The sequence below is a fragment of the Triticum aestivum genome, chromosome 2A (genome assembly GCF_018294505.1).
Source record: "Triticum aestivum cultivar Chinese Spring chromosome 2A, IWGSC CS RefSeq v2.1, whole genome shotgun sequence".
In the NCBI taxonomy this organism is placed as follows: domain Eukaryota; kingdom Viridiplantae; phylum Streptophyta; class Magnoliopsida; order Poales; family Poaceae; genus Triticum; species Triticum aestivum.
In genome coordinates this window covers 705,944,934-705,967,556 of record NC_057797.1, presented here as the reverse complement: position 1 = coordinate 705,967,556, position 22,623 = coordinate 705,944,934, and the positions used below count along the sequence as shown (strand labels likewise).

At 45.9% G+C, this 22,623-nt stretch overlaps 2 protein-coding genes across 2 annotated transcripts; both read left to right on the top strand.

Moving 5' to 3' along the window:
• The first annotated feature begins 6,585 nt into the window (after positions 1 to 6,585).
• LOC123186055 (putative invertase inhibitor) lies at positions 6,586 to 7,257 on the top strand. The gene has a single exon (XM_044597849.1). The coding sequence runs from the start codon at positions 6,621 to 6,623 to the stop codon at positions 7,146 to 7,148; it is 528 nt and encodes a 175-aa protein (XP_044453784.1). The 5' UTR covers positions 6,586 to 6,620; the 3' UTR covers positions 7,149 to 7,257.
• A 2,798-nt stretch (positions 7,258 to 10,055) lies between these two features.
• LOC123186053 (putative invertase inhibitor) lies at positions 10,056 to 10,714 on the top strand. Its single transcript, XM_044597848.1, has one exon. It carries the CDS (start codon positions 10,107 to 10,109, stop codon positions 10,644 to 10,646), a length of 540 nt encoding a protein of 179 aa, XP_044453783.1. The 5' UTR covers positions 10,056 to 10,106; the 3' UTR covers positions 10,647 to 10,714.
• The last annotated feature ends 11,909 nt before the right edge of the window (positions 10,715 to 22,623 follow it).

The following is a 22,623-nucleotide window of genomic DNA, read 5'->3' as shown; positions in this document are numbered from 1 at the left end:
CCTCTCTCTCTTGGCCGGCGCCCCCTCCCCCCTTGGCTCCTTTATATACTGAGGTAGAGGCACCCCAAAGACACACAAGTTGACACAAGTTGATCCACGTGATCTATTCCTTAGCCGTGTGCGGTGCCCCCTGCCACCATATTCCTCGATAATACTGTAGCGGAGTTTAGGCGAAGCCCTGCTGTTGTAGTTCATCAAGATCGTCACCACGCCGTCGTGCTGACGAAACTCTTCCTCGACACTTTGCTGGATCGGAGTTCGGGGATCGTCATCGAGCTGAACGTGTGCTCGAACTCGGAGGTGCCGTAGTTTCGGTACTTGATCGGTTGGATCGTGAAGACGTACGACTACTTCCTCTACGTCGTGTCATCGCTTCCGCAGTCGGTCTGCGTTGGGTACGTAGACAATACTCTCCCCTCGTTGCTATGCATCACATGATCCTGTGTGTGCGTAGGAAATTTTTTGAAATTACTACGAAACCCAACACTACTGTCGCAGGGCTTCGCCTTAGCACTGCTACAATATGACCGAGGTGGAATATGGTGGAGGGGGCACCGCACACGGCTAAGGAACGATCACAAAGATCAACTTGTGTGTCTAGAGGTGCCCCCCTGCCCCCTATATAAAGGAGCAAGGGGGAGGGGGCGGCCGGCCTAGAAGGGGGCGCGCCAAGGGGAGTCCTACTCCCATTGGGAGTAGGACTCCTTCCTTCCTTGTTGGAGTAGGAGAAGGGGAAAGAGGGGGGGAGGAAAAAGGAAAAGGGGGCTGCGCCCCTTGTCCAATTCGGACCAGAGGGGGGGCGCAGGCCTCCTTCCTTTTGGCCTCTCTCCTCTATTCCCGTATGGCCCAATAAGGCCCATATACTCCCCGGCGAATTCCCGTAACTCTCCGGTACTCCAAAAAATACCCGAATCACTCGGAATCTTTCCGATGTCTGAATATAGTCGTCCAATATATCGATCTTTGCGTCTCGACCATTTCGAGAGTCCTCGTCATGACCCCAATCTCATCCGGGACTCCGAACTCCTTCGGTACATCAAAAATCATAAACTCATAATATAACTGTCATCGAAACCTTAAGCGTGCGGACCCTACGGTTCGAGAACAATGTAGACATGACAGAGACATGTCTTCGGTCAATAACCAATAGCGGGACCTGGATGCCCATATTGTCTCCTACATATTCTACGAAGATCTTTATCGGTCAGACCGCATAACAACATACGTTGTTCCCTTTGTCATCGGTATGTTACTTGCCCGAGATTCGATCGTCGGTATCTTAATACCTAGTTCAATCTCGTTACCGGCAAGTCTCTTTACTCGTTCCGTAATACATCATCTCACAACTAACTCATTAGTTGCAATGCTTGCAAGGCTTTATGTGATGTGCATTACCGAGAGGGCCCAGAGATACCTCTCCGACAATCGGAGTGACAAATCCTAATCTCGAAATACGCCAACCCAACATGTACCTTTGGAGACACCTGTAGAGCTCCTTTATAATCACCCAGTTACGTTGTGACGTTTGGTAGCACACAAAGTGTTCCTCCGGCAAACGGGAGTTGCATAATCTCATAGTCATAGGAACATGTATAAGTCATGAAGAAAGCAATAGCAACATACTAAACGATCGGGTGCTAAGTTAATGGAATGGGTCATGTCAATCAGATCATTCACCTAATGATGTGATCCCGTTAATCAAATAACAACTCTTTGTCCATGGTTAGGAAACATAACCATCTTTGATTAACGAGCTAGTCAAGTAGAGGCATACTAGTGACACTCTGTTTGTCTATGTATTCACACATGTATTATATTTCCGGTTAATACAATTCTAGCATGAATAATAAACATTTATCATGATATAAGGAAATAAATAATAACTTTATTATTGCCTCTAGGGCATATTTCCTTCATGACTTGTTGTGGAGCTCTTCCTTATCCTTGAGTGACATCTCATGAGCAACAATTCTTCCAATGACTTCTGTTGGCTTGAGATCTTTGTAGTTGGGCATTATTTGGGTCAATGTGCACACGGTATCATAGTTTTCATCCAAGGCTCTTAGGATCTTCTTGATGATGAATCTATCGGTCATCTCTTCACTTCCTAAGCCGGCAATCTCATTTGTGATGACAGCAAGCCTAGAGTACATTTCAGCGACACCTTCACCATCCTTCATTTTGAACTTGTCAAGTTGACTTTGAAGCACATCCAATTTGGTTTCCTTGACGGACTCGGTACCTTCGTGCATATCAATCAAAGTATCCCAAATTTCCTTTGCATGCTCAAGACGGATGATTTTGTTGAATTCTTCGGGGCACAATCCGTTGAAGAGAATATCACAAGCTTGAGCATTGTATTGCAGCATCTTCAACTCTTCCGCGGTAGCTTCACGGTTTGGTTCTCTCCCATCAAAGAATTCATCTTGCAAGCCAATACACACAATAGCCCAAAGGCCGGGTTATGTCCAAGAATATGCATGGTTCCGATAGGTGGTGCTATCGTACATCCACGTTGATGGAGACTTCAACCCACGAAGGGTAACAGTTGCGAGTCCACGGGGGGCTCCACCCACAAAGGGTCCACGAAGAAGCAACCTTGTCTATCCCACCATGGCCGCCGCCCACGAAGGACTTGCCTCACTCGGGTAGATCTTCACGAAGTAGGCGATCTCCTTGCCCTTACAAACTCCTTGGTTCAACTCCACAATCTTGATGGAGGCTCCCAAGTGACACCTAACCAATCTAGGAGACACCATTCTCCAAGAGGTAACAAATGGTGTGTTGATGATGAACTCCTTGCTCTTGTGCTTCAAATGATAGTCTCCCCAACACTCAGCTCTCTTTCACAAGATTTGATTTGGTGGAAAGAAGATTTGAGTGGAAAGCAACTTGGGGAAGGCTAGAGATCAAGATTTATGTGGTTGGAATGGAATAACTTGACCTCAACACAAGTGTAGGTGGTTCTCTCTCAGAAAATGTATGTTGGAAGTGTAGGCATGTTCTGATGGCTCTCTCCACGAATGAAGAGTGGGTGGAGGGGTATATATAGCCTCCACACAAAATCTAACTGTTACACACAAATCACCAAACTCGGTGGGACCGATTCAGAGAACTCGGTCAGACCGATTTAGTTCAAAATGTGAACGTTAGGATTTTCGGTGGGACCGACACGTCAACTCGGTGGGACCGATTTCGTTAGGGTTACGGCATAACGTAATCTCGGTGATACCGATTATACAAACTCGGTGGGACCGATTTTGGTAATAGACTAACCAGAGAGTTGGTCAGGCAAACTCGGCGGGACCGATTCGCTCATCTCGGTTGGACCGAAACGTTACGAAAGGGAAACAGAGAGTTTGCATTGCAATCTCGGTGGGACCGATCGCTCATCTCGGTTGGACCGAAACGTTACAAAGGGAAACGGAGAGATTACAATCCCATCTCGGTGAGACCGAGATCCCTATCGGTGAGACTGAAAAGACTAGGGTTTCTGGCAATGGCTATGTCAAGAGAACTCGGTGGCGCCGGATAGAAAGATTCGGTGGGGCCGAGTTTGACTTTTTGGTTTGGTACATATGTGGATGTGAGAAAGTGGTTGAGGGCTTTGGAGCATATCACTAAGCACTTTGAGCAAGCAAGCCATTAAGCAACACCTCATCCCCTCTTAATAGTATTGGTTTTTCCTATGGACTCAATGTGATCTTGGATCACTAAAATGAAAAATGTAGAGTATTGTGCTTTGAGCTTGAGCCAATCCTTCTGTCCTTTGCATTTTGAGGGGTCCACTTTTCTAATCCATGCCACGCGGAACATTGAGCTTTCCTGAAATATTTATCTTGAAATAGCATTAGCTCAATGAGCTATATGTTGTTAGGAATTACCAAAACCACCCAGGGATAGTTGCACTTTCACTCGGCGGCGACCGCATCCCGTGACGGGAATGGCGCTGCAACCACGACCACGACAGCGAGTTGCGGCCCAGCGTGCGGATCCGCCTGAGTTGCTTCACCAGGGTGACATCCATCGTTGGTCTTCGCCTCTTCGGTGTTCCGGTTGGATTGATTCTGATACAAGCGGAAGGCGTGTTTGATTCCGCCTGAGTCTGCTCAAGCTCGTCCACGACCGCGGCGAGCCGGGCGCGGCCACGGCCACGACAGAGAGTCGGGCGCGTCCACGGTCGCCGGGAGCTGGTGGTGGGCACGATGGGCAGTGGAAGCTCCGGCGCGCTCAAAGTGTTTGACGAAATGTCAAGCCCAACCTGATGGCTGTTAAGTTTTGTTGTTAACGCTGGTAATCATATGCATGTATGCAACCAAACGCCGGGTGAAAATTGCATCTTGATGACAAGACCCCCAATGTAGGCAACCAATCAACTGGTAATCTATGTTTTTTGACCCTGTTTTTACTTATCCAGGCCCAGCTCAGCCTGGCTCGTTTTTCCCCTCTGAGCCAGGCCCGACAGTGAAAGCAGCCAAACACGCCCTTGACTTGAGAGTGCATGAATGAATTCTGCAATGAACGACACGGTGATTTTGATTCTCCACCAATGTGTTATGCTGCTGAAATTTCTAGTGGAAATCCGCACGACTTGTCAAAATTTTGGCCTTGTTTGTAACAAAACCAAAACTTTTGGGTCTTCCACCTCAATTTTTTGGCCTTGATTGTAACGAAGCCAAAATTTTGGCCTTACAAATACCATTTATAACCAAGTCGGTTGATTTCTCATTCGTTTGGCCTTGACAAGTCTGCATGCCACTGCTACCAACTGACATGAAGTCTTGGGCAATTGAGGGTGATGTTAGTATGGTGCCGCAGCAGGCGGCGGTGGCAACAACATCATGATGGTCGTGGCCCAGCAGAGGCTCGGGTCTTTTTATGAAACATTTTCTGCAAAGTTACACTATCATTACTTTTACATTTTATTAACCTATTTCTAAATGTCACAAACATTTTTCGAAAGACATGACTATTTTTTAAATGTCACTAAATTTTTTATTGAATGATACAAACATATGTTTTAAAAATTGTGCAAAAAAATTTCTACACTGATGGACATTTTTTAAGTGTACGATGAGCACTTATAAAGTTTAAGTAGATTAGTTTTAAAAGTTCTAGCAACGAGCTCATGATCATTTGGATCGAGCAACAATAAAATATTGGAACCCAAGATTTTAGATCAATGAACTTTGCAAGTACGTTTTGGCAGGTTTTTTTGGTAAGAACTGATTTTGTGGTGAACGGAAATAGCAACCATACATTAACCTCACACAATTTGCATATGATCGTGGCGATTGACTAAATGGATATCAAACATTAATGTTTGTGATTACTTTGGATATATCATGCCATGATATTAGATGCGCACGCTGACTAATTTTTTTATGCAAAAGATGTTTTACAAGATAATGAAGTACATATTTCCCCCAACACAAAGATACATCAGTACATATACCATAAAAATGAAATTGAGTACTCCCTCTATTCCGTAATGTAGTGCATATATATTTTTGAAAATTCAAGCATCGGAAACTTTGACCAGATTTGTGGAGAAAAATATTTACATCTAGAATGCCAAACTTACATAATTATTGCATTCATTATAAGATGAACTTTCATACTTTATATATTTGATATTGTAGATATAAATAGTTATCTCTCAAAACTTGGTGGTGGGGCAAGGCAACCCGGGCGGAGGTAGGGCTGGCGACAGGAAGTCTTGGGCTGTTGAGGGTGGATGTTAGTATGGCGCCGCAGCTGGCGGCAGCGGCAACAACATCATGATGATCGTGGCCCAGCGGAGGTTGGGCTCTTCATGTCGTCGGGACTGGAGAGGACATGGTCCTCGCTTTTTGCGACACAAAAAGATGTCGAAATGCACATGGCAACCCTGACTAGGTCGGCCCAATGGCGCCGGAGCGGGAATTGTAGCGAAAAGATTACATATTTTGGAAAGTCAAATTTTCTCTTCAAAATTTTTGGATTTTTTAAAAATCAGGATATTCATCCAAAATTTGGATTTTATGGAAAAGGAGAACATTTTTTTGGAAAACATGATCATGTTTTGAATTTCCCAAACTATTATGAAACACTTTTTTTGAATTTGCAAACAAATTTTAAAACTTAGAACACTTTTCAAAATTCAAACCAATATTCGAGAACATGAACATTTTTTTGAAATATCAAATAATTTCTGAAAAATTCTGAAAAGGGAAACATAATTACTCCCTCCAATCCATATTAATTCTTAGTGATAAGTACAACTTTATACTAAATGAGCAACAATTAACATGGATTGGAGACAATAATGATCCATGTTAATTCTGAGTGATTCAGTACAACTCTATACTAAATGAGCAACAACTAACATGGATCGGAGAGAGTAATGTTCCATATTAATTCTCGGTGATTTAATACAACTTTGGACTAAATCGGCGATAATTAATATGGATCGGGGGAGTAATTTATTAATAGCAGAACATAATATATTTGCAATACATACCTTTTTCATTGGTTTGTTCAAATTGGAAGATTGATATACTCATGGGGTATTTTTGTATCAATCATGGCTATATATATGCACCATCTACAAACGATTTGTTATAGTCGTGCCAAAAACCATGATGAGGCATTGGCAAGCTCCCTCCTGTCTCCTCGTGCTCCTCTTCGTCCTCGTCTCCTCCGAGGCTTCCACTCTAGAGGACACATGCAAGTCCGTCGGCGCAAGCAAGAAGGACATCGGCTACGACTACTGCATCAAGTTCTTCCAGGGCGACAGCGCCAGCGCCACCGCGGACAGGCACGGCCTCGTCGTCATCGCCACTAAGATCACCCGAGGAGAGGCCGCGAACACCCGCAAGCGCATCGATGCCCTCAAGGCCTCGGTGACGGACAAGAAGGTCAGCGGGCGCCTCTCCGACTGCCGGATGCACTACACGGCGGCGCTGAAATGGCTCGAAGCCGCCGCGGAGGGCGTCAAGTCGGGTAATTTGCAGGACGCGAAGACGAACCTCACGGCCGTGATATTGGGCACGGACACCTGCGAGGAAAGGTTCCGCGAGCTGGGCGTCGTGTCGCCGCTGGCCGCCGAGGACGCTGAGTTCTCCAAGGGCTGCTCCATCGCGCTCGCCATAACCACCATGTTGTAGCTAACGTGGTAACTGCTCTAGCTGCGAGTCCATGATCATTTGGATCGACCAAATAAACTCTTGGAACCTGCAATTTCAAATCAGTGAACTTTGCAAATATGTTTGGACGGAAATTTTGTTTCCTTATAGAATTGCCTTGAATTATTATTTTTCTGGAGCTTATAGAATTAATTTTATGATTTCTTATTTTTCTGGAGCTTACAGAATAGAAATACTCCATCTGTCCATATTTACATGCATGGCGCACGGTTTTATGTACGATGGCGCTGATGGAGGAAATGGATGTGCCCCATTAATGTTCATCCTTATTTAGGAGATCTGATGCCACAAGATTATGTATAACCAGACTCCCATATCGTTCCTAAATGCTCGAGCAGGTTGCCCGGTCATTGACCGGACGAAAAAAATAGTATCAAACCAGCATTGACCGGACGAAAAAAATAGTATCAAACCAGGTTTCCACCAGCCCAAACGCCGGGCCCGCACCAATTTTTTTATTCTTTTTTGGGTGGTGGAGGGGGGGGGGGTATGGGGACGTCCGGATGTGCAACATCAGAATGATCGCTAGGGCCCGCGCGCCCATATTCACTCCCACCTTGCCGGACCAGCCCTCTTCTCTTCTTTGTTTGTCCTCGTCCATACAGCCGTAATCGGTCAAGGTCACCACTACCGGACGCCGCCCCATGGTCATTACTTCTAGATCATCGATGAATTCGTCATGGAATGATGGCTATGAGTGGAAAAATGATTTAACTTAAAAACTTTCTAAATGTGAACGGCCATCAACGCTCACTTTTGTGAAGTTGTGAAGAGTATGAACTATGACTCGGCTGTTCATACCCCTCACAAAGGGGGCATTGATGGTCATACTGAGAGAGAAGATTACTGCTTTTGCATGATGCGGCTATCTAAGCCGGCCGCATCGCTCCTCGTGCAGCGAGGTGACACTAAACCCCCAACCCCGCCGGACCTGAAATTTTCTATTTGTGTGCACTGTTTGACCAAAATGATCGACGTGCATGTGTTTTCATGTATTTGATGTTTCAAAAATACGGTTTATGATTGCAAATGGCAAAATTCCGGTTTCTTTGTGTTTGTGTTTGCATGAGGCATGTCCGGTCACTTTATGCGGGCGTATCGGCAGACGTATAGGGATCTGGATTAGGCAATTCGGGCCTTAGATGCTCTAAGGGAGAGAAATGCAGGGTAACTAATTTTATTCGCAAAAGATGCATGCAAAATAATTAAGTACATATCTCTATCTCTATCTTCTCTAAATCTATCTCTGGTTCTTCTATCTCTATCTCTATCTTCTCTATCTTCTATCTCTCTATCTCTAGTTCCTATATCTCTTAGTGACACAGAGCATATCAGGAAGGGTTTGCATTAAACTGAAGGTCACTCTCTGACCTTGTTGTGTTGGGGTGTAGTTGTCCAGATCTTGCTGGATGAGAATGTACTCCCTCCGGTCCTTTTTACTCTGTATATTAAAATTCTCTGAAGTCAAACTTCACAAAGTTTGACTGTATTTATATGAAAAAATATCAACGTCTGCCATACTAAAGTTATACAATATGAAACTTTAAGTTATGACACATCTATTGATATTGATTTCAGATTGTGAATGTTGGTAGTTTTTTTATAAAGTTGGTCAAATTTTATGAGGTTTGACTTCAGTCAAATCTTATATGCGAACTAAAAAGGACCGGAGGGAGTACATGCCGGATGAGAATACTACTGGCTTGCTCTCTCACTACAATGTGTGATGCTAGATACAGTTTTGGGCTTCGAGCCCGGGTCACATGCTGTTGGTCGTTTCCTTCTCCGATCGGTCGGCTGGTTTGATTGCTTCCGATCGATCGCTATCTGACGAGCAGCCAAGTCCAGCAGCCAGGAGACGGCCGCACGGCAGCTAACGGCGCAACGCGTAAGGATCGACCTGCACGGCAGCGGCGCCAACGCTCAGGCAATGAGGCAAGTCAGTCTGCGAGTGCGATCGGGATTGGGGCATGACCGTGACACGCCATCTCGTCACGAATTCACCATCAGGTTTTCCCTCAAAAAATCACCATCACGTATACACCCTAACAGAACACCAAGCCCATTTAATTTACTCCATTTTCCTTTAACGGATACATACGCATGTCGATGATTATGAACGTGCATCTATTAATTTTGTTCTTGTCATCTTTCATGTACTCCCTCCGTTCCTAAATATTTGTTTTTATAGAGGTTTTAAATGGTGACTACATATGGAGTAAAATGAGTGAATCTACACTCTAAAATATGTCTATATACATCCGTATGTAGTGACCATTTGAAATCTCTAGAAAGACAAATATTTAGGAACGGAGGGAGCACATCAATACGTGTGCATTATCGTTCAACTTTTGCATACTTCCAACCCACGTCTTCTGCATACCGGCCGGGTTAGACGATAATCCTGATCATCGAAATCAGAAGTTGCAAAAGAGACAAAGATAATATAGGTTTTAACTCAATTTCAGAACAAGCTAGGTAGTGGTTTATATTATAAAACAACCGTAAGTTCCGTCTAATAACCAGATATTGCACGTGATGTTAATGTTGCAGTTAAGATTTTGAAGACATTTACACGTTCAAGCAACAGGTACAGTACTTGGTCCATCCTGTTATAATTACAGTACAGTTACATTGTTATTACTCTTAGCGCTTAAATTTGAGCTTTGTCCAGAGATTTGCTTCGTCCTCCTCCATCTAATCAGATACCTACACGACTGGTCCAGCCGGAGTCGCAGTCACTGAGCTCCACGATGAGGTCCACGCCCCCGGCGTCTACAGTTAATCATACCCGAATTTCCCATCGAGCGGACGCCACCTGAATTTCCTAGCAGGATCTTCCGTCCCTATATATATCGGCTCCCTCCACATCCAAAAGACAAAACGTCTGACACAACCACCACTAAAACCAGCGCAAAGATGATGAGGCATTCCCAAGCTCTCTCGCAGCTCGCCGTCCTCCTCCTCCTCTTCCTCCTCGTCTCATCCAGCGCCGCTTCCACTCTAGACGACACCTGCAAGTCCGTCAGCGCGAGCAACAGGGACCTCGGCTACGACTACTGCGTCAAGTTCTTCAAGGCGTGCAAGGACAGCGCCACCGCGGACAAGCGCGGCCTGGCCGTCATCGCCACGAAGATCATCCGAGCGGCAGCCGTGAACACCGGCAGGCGCATCGCCACCATCAAGGCCTCGCACGGGGACGACAGGAGGATCCAGGGCCCGCTCGCCGACTGCGACGAGCTGTACTCGAGCGCCGTGGACCAGCTCGACGCGGCGGCGAGGGGCATCTCGTCGGGGAAGTTCCAGGACGCCCTGACGAACCTCAGCGCCGCTGCGGACGCGCCACAGACCTGCGAGGAAGGGTTTCGCGAGCTGGGCGTGAGTTCGCCGCTGGCCGACGAGGACTCCAAGTTCAGTAAGGAGTGCTCCATCGCTCTCGCTGTAACGAACACGTTGTAAGCGACAAAGTCTATTAGTCATTTGGATCAATATAAATAATCCTGGAATACAATTTTAGACCAGATAAACTCCGCAATCACGTTTGGCCGCACTTTCCTTTGTTGTTCTATAAATTATACTCCCTCTGTAAACAACTTCAGTGGATTTTTATTGTTCTTAAGTAGTGATCTAAACGCTCTTATATTAATTTATGAAAAGTGTGAAAGTAAGTAACAAGGTCAGTGGATTTTTGGCCTCATGGCTCGCGGATGCTGTCCGATGCCTAGATCTCCGCATATGTGATGATGGTGAAGTTTCTCAAAAAAAAATATGATCATGGTGAAATAGCAGTCACTAAGAAAACGGCACACAATTTGCGGACGATCGTGGCCATCAAAGCGAATGCATGAACATCCATCGAGCATCAATGTTTGTCAATGTTCAGGAGATCTGGCGGCATGGGATGAGATGCCCACGCGCGGCACGCTACCGAATTTTGTACGCAAGAGATGCTTGCCAGACAAGTGCAAGATTATATTATTGTTGGCAATCAAATACGCCCACACGTATTAGTTGCCACATACATCAAAATAGCGGATGCCGGTATCCTTTTGTTTAGTCATATCATTTTAAGTGTTTTACAGCGAAACGTCACAACGAATGGTTGCAGAACGAATCTGATACTGATACCGGTAGCACATGATGGATGCATGGGTCATGCTGTGTCCGGCGGCGCCGGCCTCACCGCGGGTAAGGTCCAGCCACGAAGGTCATGTCCAGTCAGGCAGTCAGCGTCGTCGCGCGCGGATGGAGGCGGCAAACCAGCGTGCGCGAACGTTTCGAGCCGAAGGTGCAAACTTCGGGAAAATTGGCCACGATAATCCTAAATTTTACTGTGTGGGCATCATGATTTCCAACCAAATGTTACCATGCACTTCCACTTCTTTTCTTTTCTTTTTTCTTTGAAATCATGTACTTCCTTTTTAAAGAAATATAAGATGTTTTAGATCCCTAGCAATGATTTGAAACATTATATTTCTTTCTCGCCGGAGTCGGACAAACCTTGTTGTAGTAGACAATCGGAAAGTCGTCGTGCTAATGCTCCACATGACCGGCACACCAGAACAGCAACCACCGTCGATGATGAGAAGTGTTGATCAGAAGGATCCACCATATAGACACACGAATATAGACGAATGAAAATCGGATCCAAGTGGATCCGCTGAAGCCAAACACCGAACAAATCCCGCGAGATCCATCGGAAACGCACCTCCACGTGCCCCCTCCGGCGATGATAGACACACCACCAGAGAGAGACTAGGTAGGGAGAACCATATGCTACCTTCAGGGAGCCGCCACCGCCACATGTTTTTGAGTAGGACACAAACCCTAAACAAACCCAAAAAATAAAAGCGAAGCCCTCCCGCCGGCAAGGACGAGGTAGATCAGTGGCGACGCCGACAGAAGGCGGGAGGAACCCTAACGCCCGTTGCCTTTCCTTGTGTGGTAGGAGCGAAGGGGTATTGTGCACTCAATGACTTACATATATTTCTTTACAGAGGTCGTATATTTCTTTACAGAGATAGTAAATCTGTAGGTTTAAATCTCTCGTAATTGTAGCATGAGCAATGCTATTTGTACGTACATGTTTCAAAAAAACTTGTACACACTAGTCCATTAGTTGGCTAAAAACGTGAGAGCAGTTACAATTTACTTCCTCCATTCCTAAATACTCCCTTCATCCAAAAAAGCTTGTTCAAAGCTTGTCCCTCAAATGGATGTATCTAGCACTGACTTGGTGCTAGATACATCTATTTAAGGGACAAGCTTTTCCGAACGGAGGGAGTATAAATCTTTTAAAGTGGATTCATTCATTTCACTTTTATATAGTCTATATTAGAATCTCAAAAAAAGACTTAGATTTAACAACAAAGGGAGTAGAGAGTAGTACGCTTGAATTTTGTAAAACCTTTACATAAGAATAGGATTTTCCTTCTAGCATTGCTCAATTCCTTGACCTTTTACGCCTAGGCGTCATCTACTCGGTTGCTTGCAATTTCCAAAAAGTTAAATCCGTACATATATGAACGCGATTGGCCAATTCTTTTCTCAGGAAAACTTTCAACCTATTCATCTGCAACCATGACAGTACAACGAACATCAGAAATAGTAAAAAAAGTACATGCAAACCAATTGGCGATAACTACAAGCATCGAAGCGAACCAACGGCGAGCCGCCATCATAGCCCCTCCCTTGCCGAGCCAGGCAAAACTTGTTGTATTAGACAGTCGGTAAGTCGCCGTGCTATCGACCCATAGGACCAGCGCACCTGAACAACAACCGCCACCGATGAAGATAGCGTAGATCAGAAGATTCAACCTGAAGACACACGGACGTAGACGAACAACGACCAGATCCGAGCAAATCCACCAAGACAAATCGACCGAAGACACACCTCCATAGGCTCACCGATGATGGTAAACGCACCGCCGGGAAGGGGGGGTAGGCAGGGAGAATCTTATCTCATGTCCTTGTCTCACCTTCCTGAGCAGGGCAAAAATCCTAATAAAACTAAAAAAGATCTAAAAACGGAGCGCTCCCGACGGCAAGGGCCTGGATCTGCCGTGCCCATTGGCCCTAAGGCCACCAGAGAAGAGGTGGATCGACGGCGGCACCAACGAGAAGTAGAGGAACCCTTATCTTATTTTAGGAGAGGAGGCTGCAACTGCATGAGGTGTTGCAATAATGTGTTGGACGTGGAGTTTCTACACCTGGGCTCAAATGCTTCTTATGTGAACAGTAAAATAAAAAAACATTTCAAGAAGTTCTGAACTTTTTTGTGGCATACTTCAAGAAATGTTTGTTGTGCACGTAAAATTTCATCACAAAATGACATTGATGGAAGGCGTGGTAAAAAAACAAAATTGATGCTCTAAAAATGTTACTTTCAAACGCATTTTGGAGCTCTGATTTTATTTTAGTTTTGCCATGACTTTTACCAATATGATTTCGTGATGAAATTTTGCATGCACAACAAGCATTTCTTTTTTTTTTGCGAGGACACAACAAACATTTCTTAAAATGTGCCACACAAAAAAAATCAGTATTTTGTGAACTTTTTTATTTTTTTATTTTAACAAACATTTCTTAAAATGTGCCACACAAAAATTTCAGTAGTTTGTGAATTTTTTCATTTTTTTCATTTTACTGTTCACATCAGGAGCATTTGAGCTCGGGTGTAGAATGGTAATTTCGTATCGTATCACGCTTCTGTCTTCGCCAGTTCCATACAGGTAGCAGGAGTGTTGAAGGTACAAACTATTTGATGGGTGGCCCAAGGTACCTCTCAAAATTTTGATTTCAAGGCTCAATTATATCCACACTGTCCACTGCTTTGTTATTCGGCGAGTCACAACCAGTTTTATCCCCAACGTAGCCCCTTATTGAAATAGACATATTCTGGGCATAACACGTTAAAATAAACTTAGTTGCAGATATACAGCAAGATGACCCACCAGAATTCTAGAAAAATTACAAAATAAGTTGAAAAGGAAAAAAGGAAAAGGGAAACATATTGTTCATAAAATAGAAGAAAAAAAGAAAGGAAAATGGAAGAAAAAAAAGAAAACTGGAATAGAAAAGGAGATAAAAAACCGAAAATAAAACTTGCTGAAATTAATATATGTGTAAGAAAATTTAATCCCTGAACTATTTTTTATTATGTATTTTTAAGAAAAAAATCAATGGATTTTAAAAAATATAGTTTTTTATTTAAATATATTTATGTATACAAATATTATACTCATGCATTGTATTTTTTATGTAAACCATGGATTTTCTTCAAAAACAAATTGTATATATGAAATAAAATTGTTCAAAGAGTATTGAAAAACAAGTTCATGAACACAAAAATCTACCATGTATTAGAAACTTGACATAAGTTTCGATAAATCAAATCATAATAAAACAGAAGAAAAAATGGATGAAAATAAAAATGCAATAAACGAGAAGAGAAAGAAATTTGTTTGACCCATTCTTTTTCCTGGTTCGAGTCACTCTTGATTCACAACTTATTTTTCAAATGATAATCCGCAGGAAAATACGCAACCTTGAGGCCTCATTTGGTTGTTGGGGTTGAAAAAACCTGGGCAGTAAACCCCGAAGTAGGAATTTCCCAGCTCACAGGGTAGCCTCCTCCCACCATGTGAAAGTACCCCGTTACCATTTGGACACCAAAGGGGAGGGAAGGGAACATGCAAAATTTTAAAAACAGGTTCCAGAATATAGAATTCTCTGTTTTTGTAAGTCAGATGGATCTAGACTTGCTAGCGTTGGACATCATAGATGCTTGAGCTAGTGCTAGTCAGATGGATCTAGAATCTAAGCATCTCTATAGAATTGCCTAGAATTGGATAAAACTAATTCTAGATAAGCACCTCTACAGAACGCCGCGTCGTCGTCCTCACGGACGCGACAGAGAGCGGATGGATCTTGGAGAAGGAGAAGTGCGGCCGCCGGGCCATTGTCGTTGCCTTCGCCGGAGGGCAGAAGAACCGGCAGGCATAGAGCTTGGGGGGCCTTCGCCGGAGGGAAGTGGAGGCACTGTTCCTGGTGGCCCGAGGGAGAAGCTCGTGAGGCGTCGGCTCGCGAGAGCGAGCGAGGGCTTTCCTTCCCGGCCTATCGAGGCTTGGATGTTTCTCCCGAGGAAAGTCCGTGGGAAGGCTCGGGATCCCTCCCCCACATCGGTGTCCAAATGGCACGACCGATCTCCCTGGGCCAACTCAGCCCGTGGTTCTGTGACCCGGGAAATCAGCGGGGATCTCGAAGGGATTCCATGCAACCAAACCAGGCCTGAGGGTTCTTGGATCACTGATTGGTTGTGCCTCTTGTGGATGCGCCTCTTGCGGCTACCAGGCAGTTGCCTCTGAAGCCAGGTAAGAGCAGCTCCAACAAGCGCGCAATGCGCGGGCGCGCTAAAAAAACATTTACATTATTTTCATAGTCAGTTTTTACCACGCTGAGCGCTGGTTCCAACGGCCGCTGCAAAAAATTGCGTGCGCACGCCACTCCGGCAGACGCGTTATATTTTTACTACTTGTCGTCTTCTCCGTCTACTTCAACTTGATACACATTCGACTCCGACTCGATACTTCATAGATAGGCATAGATAGATAAATAAAAAGATATATAGATAGATAAACGATAAACAAAAACGACATATAGATAGTTCATAGCATAGATAGATAGTTCAACTACTACTCCCATCCTGCTCCTCCGACTTCCACTCCGCCTTGGTGATGTCCTCCTCCGAGGTCTCAATGGAGGCGTCAAGATACCGATCGTCATCGGAGTCCCAGGACGACGCTTCTCCTAGGTCGATGTTGAATTGAGCGGCCGCCTTCCGCATACGCCTGTCCTCGCGATAGGCGGCTCGCTCCGCCCTCCTCTCCTCCCTCCTTTCCGCGAAAAACTAGCGCTCATTGATGACGTCCTGCGGGAAGCGTTGGCGCCACAACTCCATGGCTTTCTCGTCCCTCTCGGCGAGGCCGAGATGGCGCTCCCACCTCCGGTTGTCGTGACGATCCGCGTCGGTGATAAGCCGCGGGGGAGGCGCGAGCTCCTGCGCCAGCTCCCGTGTCGGCACTTCCGGGAAGTTCATTTTCCTGCGAGGCCGCCAGAGGCGCCATGCCGCCGCGTTGTACACGCGGGCCGCCATGTGGGCGGTCTCAAAAGTGCCGAGGCCGAGGCGCATCTCCCCGGACCGGGTCTCGGAGGAGAAGGTGACGGAGGGGCGTGCGCGGACGCCCCCGACGGCGCGGCGGCGACGAGGCGAGAAAGAGCGGGGAGTGAGCGGCAGAGGGCGCGTGGCGAGGTGGAGAGCGATGGGAGCGCGCGTGGCAGGCACTGCATTTATAAAGCGCGCTGGACGCCACACGCCAAAACTAGCGCGCCCAGCCGCATTTTCGTGCACGCGCTATCTTTTCTCGAGCGCCTGAGTTTCCCGCGCCCGCTGGAGCGCACGAAACTAGTCCGCGCACGCTAAAACTAACTTTTATCATGCGCGCGTTTTTACAGCCATTAGAGATGCTCTAAGGGCGGGTGTAGGAATCCCCCGTTTATTGTTTATTTTTCCTCTGTGGGCGTTCTTCCAGCCATGAGCAGCGCCCCTATGTCTTGGTAGGACTTTGTTGCAATCAATGAAACTATTTCTGGCTAGGAGCGGCTCCGCTGGATTAGTTTCTTGTATTAGCCTATGCTGGATTGGTTGCTAGCAGTAGCGTGAGGATCAGCTTTGTACTAGCTGCGTTGGATGAGTACTACTCCCTCATTTCCGGTTTATAGGGCTCATCTTAAAAATATTTATTTTTTCAATTTATAAGCCGCAATTCTATTATTTACCATTACATGTTCAGATTTTAAGGTGTATTAAATCACTGTATGCAAGGATGAAGAAAAAACTCAGCAATGCATGTAGAAGTTTTGATCATTTAGTGGTCATGCATGCATGTAGTGTAATTAATGCATCAATATACATATTTTTTTTAAGAAAAATAAAAGTACTAATTAAGTATTTTTGCAAATTACGAAATTAATTCACCATTCATCATCTACTTTAGGCTGGTCACAATGGGGAGGAACTTAGGAGTAACATCACACACTCCAAATACAACTTTGCTTATGTGTCACATATTTAATAAAGAGAGAGGTGCTTGTGGTAACTAGCTAAGTTACCGGAACATCACACACTCCAAGAAACAATGGGTCTATAACCTAATAAATACATTATTGCATGACACTACATAGATGTTCCTACCCACTGTGGAGGTAGTAACATAGTCTAGGGAAGTGTGTAAGTTACTAGACTATGTTCTTGCCCATTGTGACCAGCCTTAATTGAAGAGATTTTGAAGTTAAGCCTGCCATGTAGGCAAAAAATCTGATGTGGCAAGACAATTAAGAGGAGAGAGATGGTTTTGATGACCCGAGAAAAAACCAATGCCAAGCGCGCAAACTTAGGCCAAACATTTAAATGAAGCAAGCTCACCAATACATGAAAGAGTTTAATATTTAATTCATTAAATGAAGGGAGCTTAGACTAGCCACAATGGGTAGTAATATAGAGTAGTAACATGCTCATGTTACTACTCTATGTTACTACCTCTATAATGGGGAGTAACATATGTGTGGTAACATGTGACACTTCATTTATTAGGCTATAGACTCATCTTACCTTGGTATGTGTGATGTTACTCATACTACTGGTAACTAGCTATGTTACCACAAGCCTCTTTTTTTAATTTATTGCTTGTCATATCATCTATTTTATCTAGATATGTGTGATGTTACTACCTACGTTACTCCCAAATACGACTCTGGGAAGACACATGGTTGGGGAACAACCCCCTAAACGTGCAATATCCAAGCTTATATCGGATAGTTAGACATAAGTTTATCACGATTAAGCAAGTGTTGGGTCAAGAAAACCCAGATATTTCTTTTCGTAGAACGCCCTTTGAACCTCGTTTGACAGCATGGGAGGATTTGCTAACCCGTTTGGGAGCCATTCGGCTGTCGGAGGAACCAGACATCTTTCGATGGAAATTGCATCATAGTGGAAAGTTTTCGGTCAAATCCATGTATGATGCCTTGGTACATAATGAGGTCCCAATTGATAATAGAAAACTGTGGAAGCTTAAGATTCCTCTAAGAGTAAAAAAATTTCCTATGGTTTCTCAATAAAAGGGTTATCTTAACTAGGGACAATTTGGCACGGCGAAATTGGCAAGGTTGCAAAAAATGTGTTTTCTGTCACCATGATGAGTCGATTAAACACTTATTTTTTGAATGCAAGTTTGCACGATCTGTATGGGCCATCGTCCAAAGAGCTTCGAATTTATATCCCCAACATAGTGCAGGGAATATATTCGGCAATTGGTTGAGGGGTATAGATAAACAGTTTTCTGCTCACATTCTTGTGGGGGCGGCTGCCTTATGTTGGGCACTCTGGCTCACCAGGAATGACATTGTTTTTAACCGTAAATGTGTTTCATCTCCTATGCAGGTTATTCATATATGCTCGCGATGGCTCCGTACGTGGTCTATCCTGCAGAAGCCGGAGGATAGAGACCTTTTTATGATGGCGTCTACTCGGCTGGAGCGTTCTGCCTGGGAGATTTTCTACCCCCATGGATGGCGGTGTGATCTTCGGATAGGATCAGCCCCTTTATAGGCTGGGCTTTATTTATCTTTGCTTCTGGATTTTGGCCAGTTTATTTCGATCTTTACTTCTTCGAACTTTTGGTTGTGTGCATCTAGTTATGCAGAGGCCGGGTGATTTTTGATGCGATTGTGTCAACTTGATATTTCAATTCAATGAAAAGCCCTTTATCGAAAAAACCCTACGTTACTCCCACTATGGATAGTCTTAGCAACAACAACTTAAGCACCTATGCATTGAAGACTATAATAGCTAAACTATATAATGTGCTTAGCACATCATCGCGCCGCCGCCGCTAGGCCCCTACTCCATCGCTGCCTCATCTCCTCCTCCCCTGATCCAAGAAACCTAGCGCTGCCGCCAGGCCCCCGCTTCCTCGCTTCGCCGCCGCTGGAGGGGCCGCTGGCGAAGTCCGCGCGTGCTCCAAGGAAGGTGGCGGCGGGGCTGTTTCTCCCCTCTCCGCGGTGTTGCGCGCGCGCTGTCTGCATCGCCATGAGCGCGGGCGAGATGCAGGGCTACGGGAGCGGCATCAGCGCGGGGAGAGGCCGGATCCTGGTCGGGCTTGGCTAGATCTAGCTCCTCCGCCCTCGTTGGCCCTCGATGTGGTGCGCGCCGCGTCGGCGGGCAGTGCTCGGCGGCTCTATGGTGGAGTCGCGGACGCTGGTTTGCGGCGGGCGGCGTGCGACGGCGAGGTGGGGCTCAGTGGCTTCGTGGTGGGGTTGCGAGCTCCGGTGGGCAGTGAGGGCGGCGGCCCTGGAAGGTGGTGGCGGGTGAAGCTCGGGCTTCCCGCGGCGGCATGGCGTGGTGTAGTCCCTGTCCAAGGCGGATCTGCATCGGCGGTCTCGTGGTTTTTACTACGGATTGGTTTAGATCAGAGACGGTGGCGAGCGTCCGGGATCCATCTCGGCGGCTCTCGCGGTTTGGCGAGATGGGGTGGGAGTCCTCCTCGCAGGCTCCAGTGGTGGCACACTCAGGCAGTGGTCGGTGCGCCAGGGCTCCTATGGTGGCACTGCTGTTGCGGTTGGTCAACGGATCTAGGCGGCTAGATCTGGGGCTTTGAAGGCGGTCGAGAGAGTGCACAAGTTGTCGGGTGGATTTCTTGGGATGGATCCAGGTGAAAACTTGGTCTTCGGTCGTTGGCCGGAGCCGGTGATGACGATGCCCTAATCATCATTTCCTTCATGAAGGCATCATCGAGATGAAGCTCCCAACCCCACTTAATACCTCCGGGAGAAACCCTAGATCAGTTGATCGAATGACGGCGGCAATCATGTGTCGTTACCCCCTTGGGGGAGGCATTCTTGGAGATGCACTCGGGCTCGAGGGACCAGCAGACAACTTCTTCGGTGGAGCGGTGTTTATTTCTACATATTCAAGGCGGCGGTTCTCGGCGGCATGGAGCAGTGGAGGCTTGGCGTCATATGTGTGGCGATGGACACGCGCCGGAGGTCGACGTTGTCTGGCATCGTGGTGACGTCGATGGCAGAGAGGCCTGACAAGGTCGATGCGTCAGTATATGCTTTGAGGATGGATCGATGGAAGACGAAGGTGACGGCCCTTTGCAGCGTGTGCATGTGGTACTCAATGATAGTGTGCCGGTCCGGAGTGTTACCCAATCCCGCCTATCTGGCTTCGATGGGGCATCCGGCGTTAGATATTAGGCTTTCGTGCGATGTCTGTTGGTATTTGGCCCGGACATTCGGCACACCTTCATCAAAAGAATAGGAGTAGCGACATGTGTCGTCTAGATGGTGGCCTCGGGCTTACTGTTGTATTATCTTATAAGATTTTTGTGAATAATAAATAAAATGGTCGCATGCATCTACCAGATGCAGAGGCCGGGGGTGCTTCCTCCTTTTCCAAAAAAACCCCCCTCATCTAAGTAACTATCCATTGAAGAGGTCTAAACCGAAAAGGAGGGAGTAGTACATATCTTTGTTAGTACTTGGAATTACTAGCTCCTAGTTTCACGTATTTGGTCTGTGCAGCCAACCTTCGGAGATTCACTACAAAGTACAAAACAAGTTTGTGAAATTCAGAGTAATGGCTGTCACTTTATCACAAAAACAGTGCTGCTTTATCAGAATCTTCGGTTTTAGTAGAATTTCTGTTTCGCCTAAATTCATCTATTTCAAGGTAAACAGTTTATGTGTACAGCATGGAAGTTGTAAATAATTTCCTGCTGATCGTCGTAGTGTGCTCAATTTATTTATTTGGCGACGTGCATACAGATTTATAGCATAAAAACAGAATTGTTCAGAACATGTTTCAAGGTTCAGAATTAAGGGAGGAGTTTAGGACTTTGGTTTCTTGTCGAGGGTTGCAGCTAGACATGTAAATTTACCTCGTGGTCAATGATGGGCTAGTTCTAAGAGGGTTTTCCACAGGTTTGGGAGGTTTCGAGCTGATGCTAGGTTGTTGGTCATTCGTCGGGATTGAGGCACGTGCATGACATCCTTGTTCTATGGTTTGCCGTTGTTCAGTTTATTTCTGTGGTTCACCGTTCTTGGTGTTGTTCGATCCTTGTGTTCTGGTTATTGTTCGGTTTTCAGTATTTTCTGCACTCAAGTGTTTCAGTTTCATTAGCCCGCGTGTTCAATCTTGAGAGTTCGGTTTAGGCACCGGTCGACCCCTTCCGGTCTTTGCCATTGTGAAGGGTCCGCCATGTCATTCAGCCTTCAATTTAGGCATTGGTCGAGTAAATACCGTTGTGGAAAGTCCGTCATGTCTACTTCAGTCTCCGATGAGAGCGACACAGGATGTGTCTTCCAGAGAGCCCCAAATGTGATACTTAGTTCTTCTTCATAGTTTAATTTCTGTTATGAATATTCCTTCAAGGATGGTCGTGCTCGTCCGGGCCACTGGATTTTCAGTATCTTCTAAGGATTATACCGGCAGATACACGAATGGCGGCCGGCCGGACTCGGTGCTTGCCCAAAAGCTCGCCGCCGCACCGTTGCCACTCATTAAGTGCGACTACTGCCCAAGGATGGTCGTGCGCCGCGTGTCTACAACGCCGGAACATCCCGAATGGGTGTTCATCAAGTACTTAAACGATGGGGTCACTGGTAGAAAAAGGGCCTATAGTCCCGGTTCGTAAGGGCCTTTAGTCCCGGTTCCTGAACCGGGACTAAAGTGTCGGTACTAATGCCCTGTACCTTTAGTCCCGGTTCAATCCAGAACCGGGACTGATGGGCCTCCACGTGGGCAGTGCGCAGAGCCCAGGCAGGAGACCCTTTGGTCTCGGTTGGTGGCACCAATCGAGACCAATAGGCATCTACGCGTCAGCATTTCTGTGGCTGGGGTTTTTTTTTTTGAAAGGGAGGGTGGGTTTGGGGGTTTTGGGGGGTTAATTTAGGTGTTTCATATATTGTGTTAGCTAGCTATAATTAATAGAGAGAAGTGTCATCTCTTATGTCCGTGCTTGGTCGACACTACGTACTATACATACGTATAGAGAGGACTAGACACGCTAGTTAGCTAGTAAGCAAACGAAGAAAACAGAAGATCGTCATAAACATATATGCATACAGAGAGAAGTGATATCGACCACCTCTCCTTCTCCGAGAGATTGGTCGAACAACAAGTTCTCGTATATCTATCCGACACTACCGGCTACATATATACAATAATTATCTCTTACAAATATAATCATACGGACTCATGTCCACATAGTATTCTCCGTCTTCAGCGATCACTTGGTCAAGAAAGAATGCCGCCAATTCCTCTTGAATTGCTCGCATGCGAGCTGGTGCTAGGAGTTCATCCCGCTTCCGAAAC

Coding starts and splice junctions, on each gene's coding strand:
- LOC123186053 (XM_044597848.1), top strand. CDS start 10,107: ATGATGAGGCATTCCCAAGCTCTCTCGCAGCTCGCCGTCCTCCTCCTC.
- LOC123186055 (XM_044597849.1), top strand. CDS start 6,621: ATGATGAGGCATTGGCAAGCTCCCTCCTGTCTCCTCGTGCTCCTCTTC.